At 37.3% G+C, this 13707-nt stretch overlaps 1 protein-coding gene across 2 annotated transcripts in view; it reads right to left on the bottom strand.

The window, feature by feature from the left end:
- Nucleotides 1–13707, bottom strand: part of LOC124158018 (tyrosine-protein kinase Src42A) — a 75780-nt gene that overhangs the window by 15107 nt on the left and 46966 nt on the right. For both annotated transcript variants that reach the window (XM_046533171.1, XM_046533166.1), the window contains exon 2: nt 184–305. In XM_046533171.1, the coding sequence (XP_046389127.1) occupies nt 184–305 (122 nt within the window). The remainder of the gene's footprint in view (nt 1–183; nt 306–13707) is intronic.

Raw genomic sequence — 13707 nt, 5'->3', positions numbered from 1 at the left:
CAAAGGTGAGAACAGGCAGCAAGTACCAATAGCAGAAACTGAATATTTTAACTATAGACTGATAAACACTAAAAACTTATTCATCTGCAATAACTTATTCATTTAGCAAATATCTATCTAAGAGACCATTTAATCATTAAATTTCAAGGAAATCAACTTTTCAAAAACCATTCATTGCCTCACCTGATAGAGAATAATCATTTCGACGGCTTTCCGAGTCTCGTATAAGAAAGGCTCCATGGTCATTCTCAGGAAGCAGTAGTTTCTTTTCAGCTTCAATCCTCTTGATCTTTCCAAAGTACCACCTAAAAGAATTAAAAGGTAAAATTAAATATTTCAAAAATCACTGTCAGCCATCATGAATCGAATCATAATTAATATAAGTAACAACATTCCTAAACCCAAGAGAACCAGCACCGTAATACGAAACAAATTTTAAATCAGATCAATGAGATCTTGTACTGAGAAGTTGTATTACTTAAGCTCACAAATGTAAACTAATGTAAAAAAAATCTTTAGACTATGCTTGTATATACAGCCCATTAACTTTAGCTAATTAATAATAATAATAATAATAATAATAATATATAACTTTATTCCATTTACATTTAATATATTACATTAGGACATACTTAAATAATTATGGAATATATAGGTACCCCTTATTGTATAGTTATGGGGCTACCATCTTAAACTTTTTACATAGGTCTGGTGCTAGCACACATGAGAAGTAAAATTTCTTTGCATTCAGTTTTTTGTTCTCTTGCTGATTGCATTCATTATTACAATATGGTATTTCAAATATTTGCACAAGGATAACTATTTTTCTTATATAAACGCATAATTAAATATATAGAATATACAATATACCTTTTATTGTAAACTTTTTAAGCCACCTTTCTTAGTAGAAACTCTACTTTCTCACACCTCATAAGCCATTTTTTTACAGTGGATGCAAATCCCCATCTTTTTTCCGAGTTACTGCCAGAATGTAAGAAACATATTTTGAATTTGATGCCTCCTCCTAATTTGTGAGGAAGTGAATTTGCGAATGAAGCGACTTTTTAATATGATAAATCGATTTAAACCAATTGGTCTCATTTGACCTTCAAAAAGAACCTCTCACAATGGAAAGAAAGAGAAATGCCTTTATGACATTATAATTTGTCCAAAACCAGAAAATAATACTGTTTGAGGAATATTAAGAAGTAGAGAAACAAGGCTGCATTTGAAATTTGTGTTTGTGAGTCAAAGCCTCTAATAATAAGATGGATAAGAAATGTACTACCCGATACCCTACACCTTAACAATGTTGAGGCCAAAAAATATCACACTCTAAATAAAGGAAAAGTTTGAAGTCTTATGTGAGGTATTGGAGTGTTAACGTTAAAATGTCATTAAGAAACTGAGATTGAGAGCAGATGAATGATATTGGAAAATTTCTCCTAGGCAATTCTGGTAATGCAAAACTTCTCTCGGAAGATATTGGTGTTGCACTTACATTAAATCAATCAAAAATAAGACTGACAAAAATTAGAGAAAATAGAACAACGTGTTATCATCTCTTGGCACCACAGCAAGTGTAGCTGAGAGAAATCTTCGAAAGAAACGGGCACATTTCATTAATTGAGGCAAGGGAGCACAAGACGAGGACAAAAAAGATATTTTTCCCCTCATTTAACTATTATATATTTAAGGGAACAAAATATTTTCTTCTTGTAAATTCAATTTTTTATTTTAATATTTTACTTTGCATATTAGTAGCAAAGAATGGAGTTGTTTAGGCATGTTAGATCCGCATGCATTCTTGATTCATTCCACATAAATTTTTCCCCTTTTTCCTCATTAGCAGTCTCCTTATCACAGACTTAACTTTTTTTTAGTTTCTACTCAGAAATGCTTTGTCTAATTAATGTGTACAGTTCCCATCAATGCTTTTCCACAATGTCATCAATATTGCCTACATCAGATTTATGAGATCATTCAAACAAAAGCTCTCAAAAAAGCTTTCATTTTACGATTCATACTTCAGGGAGAATGGTGGTATAGTGGGTGGAGTACTTGGCTATTAATCAAAAGATGTTGAACTCAAATCAAGGTCATAAGGCTTGGGATACCCCAAACAAAAACCCTTGTGATACATTCGAGGACACCATGAACAGGCTGTCTTACTATCAATGTGTGAACTAAACACACCTCTATCCGAGTCTCATATGGGCACTACTCTAAACTATCCAAACCAACCTTTGGGGAAAAGGATTGAGTGAGTGAGTGATGCTATGATTATGTATTTCTTTCTCTCGTAGCACTATGTAAGACTGAAGTCCAAACCTTTTTAATATAAAATGCAAAACAAAACTGAATGAAGTCCCACATGAGTGGCCACTCCATCAATGATGATGGCACATTCAATCCAATTAACTTCCTGAGTAATCCTTACCCTCACTTTCGAATACTCCACACCCAACACAGCTACATACTCGGAGTTAAAATTTGTCACCTAATTTATTAAGGTTGTGCCCACCAAGAGACCTGGTTAAGTATACTACACTTCACATTTAAAATTCATGAAAATAATCTGTACATAAATTAGTATCAACAGATAACATATTCAGAGAATATTTCTTTATTTTCCAATCCTCACAAAATTTAACTACCCCTCATTATTTCAATGACACAACTTGAGACCCATACACCCCCCTTGTGGGCAGCCCCAATGTCCCACTTCCCTGTTTCAAAGCTTCTCTGATACAAGCTTAACATAATCTAATTACAGGCTGCTATGCACAAATCTCTGTCTGCTATTTAATACGAAATATATGGTTTTAGTTTATGACTCCATCGTAGACACAGTGTATGCACAATTCATTTGATACCAATACCTAGTAAACCACTTCTCAGAAATACAAAAATAAACATTCATCATATGATTTTTTCCATTATCGAGTGTCATTAATCCTGGAATGATTTTATGCATCTCAACGATGATATTTCCCATCAGCTAAATTTCTTTCTTATAATTATTTCAAATCCTCGCCCAACTTGCAATCCACTTCAAAATGTCACGAAAATAAAGTTCAAATCCTTCAAATATTCAATTGCATCACTTCACAGTAAAAATAAAATGATTTTTATAGCTACTTTCGAAACGCGCTCTTCTCCTTTCCAACTTTTTACCATTCGCACGACATTACTTCAAAATCACGTGATTCGGAAAATCGAAAATGAGGGTGGAATTGAACAACGCGCCTTGATAAGATTGCCGGGCGCGCGGAAGGAGAACTTGGTGTCAGGCTTTAACGCAGACGAGGGGGCCTCACCCGCAATTCTATTTATATCCAGCCGCACCGACACGCGACTAGTTGTCTTTCCCTATCGAGACAGTCCTTTTCCCCCGGGCGCTGGGTCAACCGCGCCGGTGGAGAAGTCGGCTACGATCCGCGCGACCGACTCAGGCGGCAACCGGATCACCAATGTGGGACGAAAAGTCGAGCCCCAAAATTGGAATCCACTTCCCTCTTCGTCAGCCACGAGGCGCCTCTCGACGCCGAGCTAACCAGCCCAGAACACCTCCTCCCCGGACACACCACCGCCTTCCTCTCGACTCGACAGAGGGGAGCGGGGGCGAGAGTGTGCGGTGGCGTCCGCCGCGCGGCAACCGAAGATGAAGCCGGCAGAAGAAATTAATGCCGGGGAAAGTTCTTCGCGCGAAGCCGCGCTCTCGGGAAGATTTTCATTCCACCCTCGTGAACTTTTTTTTCTCTCATTTTCCCACCAGCATTTTTCTTTATAAGCCCAGCGGCTAACTGCCCGCATGGCAACGCTGGTAGGAGACCTGTGGGACCAGTTTACCTTGACTATTACACCTCTGCAAGGAGGATGGGAAAAGGCACCACTGAGGTGGCGTGAAAAATTCTCGGTCAGGCGCCGCCCCGAATCCGGGAGACGGGTGGGAGATAAGATGCAACATGATCTACGGATAAAGATTTCCGCAAATGTAGTAGCAAAACACTTCCTGCATACTAACTTGAGGTAGCAAGACGAAGGGCAAACATTCAAACACGTTGCAAAATTTTGGCAAACAGACTGCCGTCTAATGTATTCGTAAAAAGGAACTGAGAGCTACTTCGTTCCATCAATCATTAAAGAAGAATATGCTATGAAATATGATGAATTAGCACGCGGTTACCGTTGAACGCTGGCTGACTTAAACGTCAGAACTCGTTAGAGAATTTTACTGGTGATCGTGGGTTTAGTTAATTACTTCACACAATTTTACAAAGTGTCATCGTAACCGATACGATATTTCCTTATGATAATTGTGTTTTGATTTCTAAGGGCGTTTTTGCCAGAGGTCCTTCATGGAACCCCCCACACGACCTCAAGCACTTCTTGGCAGCCACTAACATTAGAACGAGAACAAAACGTAAACGGACAGGTTAAGAGGATCGTTCTTAAAAAAGATCGAAATAGAATAGCTGAATGACTGAGGGTATGAGACTCCCACAAACAGGTGAATGGAAACATGGCCAAAATAAAAACTACTACCAGAACTTCTATCGGATCCATCACCAGACGCAGACACGCCTATTCTAATATAGGAGCACTCAAAGCGTTTTCGTCCAATGGAATCGAATCTGAGATTTGATTAAAAAGCGTTGCGACCCAACACTTATTTTCATAGTAAGGTCAGTAAACTATATACCAACACGGCACTCATGACCTTGGCCGGGGAAACAGTTTCCGGGGGAGTTAATTTGGAGAGGGCATTCATGTTCAAGGATTCAATTTTACAAGGAAGTAAGCACCGAAACGTTTTTGAGGGTTTTGAACCCTTAGATGTTCAACCTCCCGATCGCTAAGGAACGAGGGTGAAGAATCCTGATTTCCAAGACGCATCCATGGTTGCATGCTGCAAAGAACGATCGCGGGCAACTATTTCCGGTTTCCTAGCATTACGCGTGGCACACTTAGTCGATTTCGTAGTTCGGTCTCGGTCGGGACAATTATATAATAACAATGAAATTTAATCAACGTTAAACATAGTTTTAAATATATTTTATTAAAACATGGACGTACAGCGATATAAAAAATGAACGACATTGGTTGAACCACCAGCCATACTGCGTGATTATTGCGATATCGTCTTTTCCGTCATCGCCATCTTTTCAAGATAAAGTGACTTCCAAGTAATACTTAAGTAAAATGGTCAGATTAATACAAAAAGTAAATTTGGCACTAACTTTTGCAAAATCTTGTAACGTTATACGCGAGATCAGCGGCGGATCCAGAGAGGGGCTAAGGTGATAAAAATGGTAACTTTGTTCGGACCCCTCCCCCCTTCTCCTTATCCCGTATCCACCACTGCATGGCGACCTGGATCCATCCGCGTGATATCGATCACTGTTGTGTACTAGCAAATAACCATTAATTTTTATTCCAAAAGATTTGCTGGAGAAAAAGAGTTGCCCTAGGTTTCACAAATAAGTTTGATGCAGCACATTCCTCAGTTATTTGGCTAAGAGCAGTAGGCAAAACCAACACTAAGATAATGTCATTGCTAGGAGAAGTGCGTACCACCCTGCGGAATCTTCAATGACAGACTATGTCGCAATGATAGTAGCTCATCGTTCTTAGCATGATAGAACTAACACAAGTTAGGCCGTTATCCATTGGTGACGTCGTTAGTGTGTGAAGGAATAATTTTCGGGTTTCCAACCGGATGCGGTTTAGGGTAATTAATCCCAACGTTTCAACGGCTGCGTCTGCCAACGTCTTAGGGGGTATAATCTGGAGCCAAATTCTTTTCGGTATTTTGTTTTATTCGAGAATTATTCCTTCAAATTATACGCCGGGATGAAATTCTACGTTATCCGAGTGTATTTACGATTTTTTTAAATCCACACGTGTTCATCAACGACGTGATAACCAAGGAGTGTTGTTCACAGTCAAAACGAAAAAGAATTTATTTACGTTTCCCTCGAATCGATCAACAACGAATCTACACTATGGAGCCATAGAAATGACGAAGAAGTCTCAATGCTCTACATTACTTTAGATCCAGAGCTTTTAATGAAAGCTACTTTGAATTCGACCATAGGATGTGAGCGAAGAAAAATCATAACGTTTTCAAGTTGAGGTTTTGGTATCACATAATAGTAGAGGTTTCCTCTTTGTGAAATTGAAAACGTTTTTAGAAGCTATATCGTCTGAGCTTTCATCCGCAACTTGAGTGATAATGCTCCAGTCGCCCCTTACACATTTGTTAATGTGTTCACAATTTTATCTATTACACGAATAGCACTCCAGTGACATAGGTCGCGAGAGCCAACGACAACTACAGTACCATGGCTGATAGTTAGTTAGTATTCGTAAGCAATCTTTCAAAATAATGATAAATAAATTTTCGAAAAATTATATTATTTCATGGTGCATTGCAATATAATTGTAATCAAAAGAAATTTCCTTTGTTTAGGGCTTATTTACTCTGACCCACAGTAACACCATGCCATGATTGAGAGCCAAAATTCCGAAAATTGCATTTTTTTTCAGATACAATTTTATTTTGCGAATCCTGTAGGTAACTTAACCTATTCACATCCATTACCTTGGTGTCAATTAGAAAAGACGTATATCCTTCAGTTGAAATATTTATACGACCTCCCACAGAAAAGGAGCTAGGAGGGTACCTAACATATTTACCATAAATACCATTTCTACGTTAAAGTTTCCTTTCGATAACTAACACGAACTTTAAAAATTTGAGTAATAATGGCACTTTCCGGGAGAGGAACATAAACAGTTCCCTGATTACTGACTATAACTGGGTGTGGAAAAGTTTAAATTCTAATTGTACATACCTATTAATTTTCACATTGATTTAAAGTAGACAAACGATTTTTTTATTTGTGTTATTTTTATCTATATGTAGGTTGTGCACATTCAGTAACTATTTACACGGATAATTTCTATTTTATGTCGCAGTGCATTTTAAAAATTGATAATTCAAACATTCTGCTAATTTGCCATAAGCATGGAAAACATTGAAAAAATATTTTTCAATGTTTCCTTACAATTAATTATTTAATATTCCAACATTATCAATATCATTTTGCCCTCATAATCCCGAAATTCGACCACGGTGATGCGTAAGGTAGCGACCAGTTAACCGCCGAAACCGCGGTATCACTGAACCCCGAATGCAGTAGCTGCTTTTCGGGTACGTGAAGGGTTTCGGGAAAACTACAGATGCCGTGGTGTCCGGAATATTATTTCTGTCACCGCGCAATAATTGAACGCATCCTCTCAAACCACGACAGAGCCATGATCGCATTGCATGGTGGTGGCGGTGAAAAAATTAACAAATGCAACTTCTGATTCGATTCCGCCAATCATTCCCCTTGCCAGTCGCAACAAACAATCCCTCAGCGTCCATTCCTACCATCTGCTATCCCTTTTTCCGATCATTCCTCAATAAAAACAAGCAGTTTTTCAATCGAGTGGGCAAATATGTAGAGAGAGATTAACATATAAATCAACGTAAAAATTTCTAAGAAAAATGTATTTACGGATTTTTTCTTACGATTACAAATCCGTTAGAGATTTCTCCTTCATAAGTACGGATAATCGAAGCTCTACAGAAGGCCCAGCAATGTACTCCCTACTACTTTCAACTGGAAGGCAATTTGATCGAGGGGTAAGCTCTATGAAATAATTTTAAGATTTATCTTCTGTCACATAATTGATTAAAGAATGCAGTTATATCAATAATTTTAATTTCAGTAAGAGAAAGTTAAAAACATTGTTGGAGATAGCCATGTTAGTTGGTAACCATTCGGATCCAATCGAAGCCGTGAGCGGTCACACTGAAGAATTCAATAATGGAATGAGAATAAAACTTCACATGAATTAACTGAGGCAAACTCAATATAAACATGGCGAGAAAAAATTCCTGCACTGGTAACGTAGTTAGTACGTATTAAGCGTAGTCGTGATTAGGGTACCGGGAAAATAGATACTAGATTAAAGAATAGTTTCTGCTGAGGCTTGCATTAAAATGAAAAAATGTTTTTTTAGGAAGTATCGAGCGTTAATACTAACTATGAATTTATTCCAAATTTATTATTGAATGGTGTATAAAATTAGCTTTCAAGTTTATGTAGCTAGCACCGAAATGAAAGCTCCCGCGGAGCGGCGATGCCAATATTATATTAGGGTAGTTTCCTTCATCAAAGAAAACGAAAGGCATTGATTGCGATTCGTTACCCAACATTGGTGTATTCATAGTAAACAAATTATTTGGTTTTAGAAATGCAAGTTAAGACGAATGTTAATGGTCAATGTTAAGCTCATTTGAAAAAGGACAGATTGGCGCCCATGCGATGCCACTCCACGTGATGTGACATGGACCTAGATGCTATACCAGCAGTCAGGAGTTTTACATAGTCTGAGCTACCAATGTATGCATGTGGCACAGAGCTAAGGGAAACATTTCTTAATAATTACCTATTAAAATTGCCTACGGTCGGAAAGTTTCCTTTTTTTGATACGGTAATAATAAACCTTTTTTAAGTCAAGCGCTACTTGCTAGCAGGGTACTCGGCTAGCAGCCTGCATCGTAGCCGCGCTTATAGCCTCGCACCAAGGTGGCCTCACACAGCGGCAGCCGGAACCAGAATGACGTCAACGCATTTTTCACTTTTTCTTTCTTTTTCCCAGCTATTCCCAGCATTCATACCTAGCCGTCGCGTTTTCGCGCGCTTGAAAATATTCACTTTTCATTTAATCGCGAAAATTAGATATTGTCATTTTTTAATCTAAATTCGTGAAATACGTACTCCAGGAGATAATCTATCGATTTCGGCAATTAAAAAAATAGGAAACCACCCTATTCAATAAATTCTTTGGTAAAGTAACAAGTCAATTAAAGTTAAGCTATCTTAGAAGATTAAGAAGCTTTTTAATACAATAACCTATTAAAATTGCCTATGGTCGGAAAGTTTCCTTCGTTTGATACGGTATTAATAATCCTTATTTTAGCCAAGCGCTACTTGCTATCAGGGTACTCTGCTAGCAGCATAGCTAACACTTTAGGAAACTAAAAATACGTACACTGAGTGAGCGATTAAATACTGATTAATGAAACTGTTGAGTCACTTCAAATAATAATACCGATGTAATATAGAACATGAGGATCAGAACTCTACGGCCTTGAAAACAAACAATATAAGGAAATGCTTCAAAAAGCCGCAACGTGCGACCATTTCTACTAAATATAATACACTTGTATGAACATTTCCAAAAGTCATGAAAGTGAGGCTGAATAAAAAGCCTTTAGCACCAGCCTTCATGGGTAACAGAATTAATAGTGAAGTACTTCGGAAATGAACGACGAGAAAATTATTCCAAAAGAAAACATCGTGGTGGGGTAAGTAAGCCAATCAGCATTCCTAAAACGATTCTAGAAGCTACACGAAAAAGAAGCCACTGTTCAGCCTTGCTCAAGATAGCTTCCGGAATCAGTATTTGAAAGTCTATTTAAGTTGTCCTCATAAAATTTCCACCTTAATTAATGGTTCTCAGATGCCTAGAACCCTACGATTATTTGGAGATACACCAACAGTGAAAGCTGCCTATTTGTGACCCTCACCACAAAATTTTGAGAAACTATTTCACAAATTTTAGAGAAGTACCACGTTAATTTAACCATTGAGTGATTACGACAGTGTAGCTCGATCGTTAAAACAGGGAACAATAAAACTCACATACCTTGTCACCGATGAGAGGAAAGAAGGTGATATCTGATAATTTATAATTAAATTTTCAAAATTACGAAACAAATTCCATTATTATTGTTGCAGGCTATCTGCCTGTATCTTCACCAAATTCAAGTCACCAACGAAGTGGTAGGGAGGTGCATAGATTTCATTTAACAAATAAACCAGAGAACTGAACTTGAATGAGATTAGTCACCTAACATAATTCAAGTTGAGTTTTACGAAATAATAACTAACAAAACTGAAAATGAATTGAACCTATAATTTATGTTCATGAATCATTGATGCTTTTACATGACCTCAGTAAAGTGTAACCTCACAATCAGTACAGTTCACTTCATTCATGTCCTATTATTCCCGAGTAAAATATCTAAAAAAAGCAGCCGTAACTAAAATAGATCAATGACACAAATTGTCATTGAAAATTGCCAAGACTGAAAAATTATACAAAGGCAAAGATCTCTCTGTTCCTCATAGTTCGGTCAAATATCCCCGACTAAACGAAACGTTTCTGAACCCTGTGTTCGTTCCATGGGTTTCAAGCTTCCCACGTAAGTTGTAGTACTGTATAAGACGACCCGTTAAGGTTCATCACGGAACAAGAAACACAGGCAACACCCGCTGATGAGAGAGGCCTTTCAATTAGAAAACGAAACACACGTCGACTAATATGCCTTCATAGATTTACCTAACAATCGATGTTGCAGAAATAAATAACACTTTCTTCAAAACAGGCTTGGGAAATATCTATTAGTGCACATAAAAATAGATCAGAAACTCAATAAGAAAAAAAGAGCAACCATGATTCAATGACTTGCGTCACAACTAACAAATTTAGAATGCAGCTGTCCCGTTTACCTCAACCTCTGCCTCAGAATGCATTAGGCATTCATCCTTCAGAGCTGCCTACGCGAAGGACAATTAAGAAATGTGACTATGTAATGCTGATGGCGGTTGAATTAACTGTACACCCAAAGTAATCATGGCCACCACCTGATTGGACACCACCTGACAGGAATTTATTCATTAAAAACCCTCACAAACGAATGAGTTTTCCTAGAATCACAAATATGGTTTTACAAAGCCTCTGAACAACCACATAAAAAATTATGCCGCTGTGAGAAGAACAGGGCGCAGTTCGTAATACCATTTATTTTCCATGATCCACAAAAACCAGCGTAAACCATCTCTACAGTTGCTTCATGAGTAGATGAGCACATTCGACGGTATCAGTTCCAAATCCAAAAATCAATTTGACTAAGCGTCCATGATTGCCTTTTAAAATAATTTGGAGCGCAAGCATTAATCTGACCCGAGGAGTTAAATTAAATATTAATTAAATACATTAATTTATTTAAAATTCGTTTAACGGATAGTTTTAACGAGTAAAACTCGCGATTCGTAAGAGTAATTCGGCCATGATGGGCACAAAATCTTTTGAAAAATATCTATTTATTACAAAACAGACTCATTAGATTAACAGCGCAAAGTGTTTCCGATTTAACCAATAACCACCTGCCATGTGCACGATCATGGAAATCGGAAATTCTTTCGAATCGAACTGCTTTGGTGGTATTCATCAACCATTTGCCAATACTTTCCAATTATGCAGACTATATTTAATAATATAACAGAGGATACTTCAAAATAAAATGAAGGACGGTGTTTTGCACACTGACCAGTCAGTGGTAAAGAATGACATCTCTGGTTGGAAAATAACTTAACACGACACATTTATTTTAACCTATTCCTTTGCAAGCAAGAGCTTAAAATAAAAATCTGCACATAAAGCGGCCAATAGTGATTATCGTGTGCCAATGAATGCTTGGAAATATATATTAGCAGCAGTTGCAAGGAACAAAATAAAAGTAAAAACAATGAAACATGTTAACTCAGGCATACAAAACCAATTAGTCAAAGAAAAAGACAACAAGGAATGGTTGCTGATCCTGCTCCGCTTGGACATACCACTACGCACGAAATTAAGAGGCTGAGTAATATTTGAAAAACAACCTTGCACCCCAATTTCGCACGCCAGAAGCTAGTACATCCAAAACATGAACGTGAATTCCAAGGGCATCCGAAGTGCCCAAGGAAAAAAATACCATACCACAAAATAGGAAAAATATTAGAGCATTAGAAACCGTTTGGAATGTAAAAAATTCGATGGTTCAGTAATCAGCTTTACACTCACTATTGCATGTACTGAACGGAAAATGTCAAAGTAAACGGCCAGAATCACGCACTACTACCCAGTCACGCTTACGCCAAGCGAAAGCACGGGTAAAAGGAAACAGTTAATTTTAACGTTCACACCTTTGGGAAAACACTAAGCCGATATATCTTCTAAATTCCTGAAAACTCTGAAAACGTCCTTTCATTCTACTCATATTTATCTTTCCAAGCAGTACATTACACTGTGTACATTCATAAGAAATCCAGGTTAGACGGACCGTTACTCGTCCTTTCTGCAGTTATTTTTTAGTTCGTCATCTTCGCCCTCCTACCATCCGTTCATTGCTTTGATTCCTCATTGTCCCGTTCAAACCTTTGAACATTGATTCACAATGGAATAACTGAAACCGGATGTTAAGAAAATAGCATTCTATAGAACTCTAGAATACCGGGGAAACATACGCAACAGCAAACATTAAGTAGAAGTGACGATTTTCTAGCTAAAGCAGATATTTCGCTACCATTCCTCTACCGAGAGCACCGATTTTATTCATGGCCAAAGTTAAAAACCCACAGATAAAAAATAACTCTTTCAAGGCAATATCATGAGATAAAAGACAATTATGTGGATGCAATAATTCAATTAAAATAAAAATTAAATTATACCTTCCTTCCATCTTTGATTACCTTGATTAACACATGCTTTGGCAGAAGAAGATAATCAAGGCACCTCGTGTAAACCGAGGCCACTGGTAACACTAAAACAGACACTGAATTTAGATTCTGAAGCATTGTGCTGTATATAATTCGTACGAATCTTCGTATTTAATAGATGGGAGAGGTGCCTCATAAAGAACTAAGATTACATCCAGTCGTTCTCCTATGTATTATTCCGAAGGCTGGTTCTACAAACAAAGTTAACATCACCGACACACCAAAATTACAGCTAATCTAGACGTAAGGTAAAAATCGTTGAATGTTTCCTTCTTCCGCATTAGAGGGAGCGGTCAATTCTCAAATTCTATTACAGGAAACCTTTAACATGACTTCATTTTTTGCTGTAAAACTTAATGCATACTGAACTTTTATTTCATAAACGCTTTAATAATTAGATTTTCTATTTAATGATTGAATTGAATATTTTTTCTGGACTTTTGGTCTGATGTTCAAATGGAAAACACCACTTCATCTACGTTTCGCTTTAATAATAAACCTTCGCTGAGGATTCAGTTGACTTTAAGATATATATTTGAATATCATATGAAACCTTCATTAAAACCTACATGTTGGTAAGGAGATGGTTTCTATTTGCCTTATGCATCAAACCTGCAGGGAAAAACACTCAATTACAATTCAAGCGGTCTAGTTTCACAAAGGTAAAAGTTAAATGTTTGAATTGTAATTTAAGATTTTATCTTTATCTCTCAACACAACGGGGACGAAAATAAGGGATTTGGAAGTTGTTTCCAAGTCCTTAGGAGTCGCGAGTGATATACTTTAAAGTGAAGAACCTCAAGAGCAGAAGATCAGACATACTGACACCTACTGACAGATGAACAATCTCACCAACAACTATGGCGATTTATGCCTATCAAAAAACTAGAATGAGCTCATAATAAAAGGCAAGCTCCTAAAGACAATATGAATGACCTGCTCCTATTCCGAGTAAAATATGGAAAGAGAAGTCAGTATTCCCACATGATCATATGCAGTGTATGTGTTTTACAGTATAGAGACAACTACAGGTTCAGTAATT

This window comes from Ischnura elegans, chromosome 1, assembly GCF_921293095.1.
Source record: "Ischnura elegans chromosome 1, ioIscEleg1.1, whole genome shotgun sequence".
Classification (NCBI taxonomy): Eukaryota; Metazoa; Arthropoda; class Insecta; order Odonata; family Coenagrionidae; genus Ischnura; species Ischnura elegans.
Note: the sequence above shows the minus strand (reverse complement) of the source record. Positions and strands in the feature narration are given on the sequence as shown.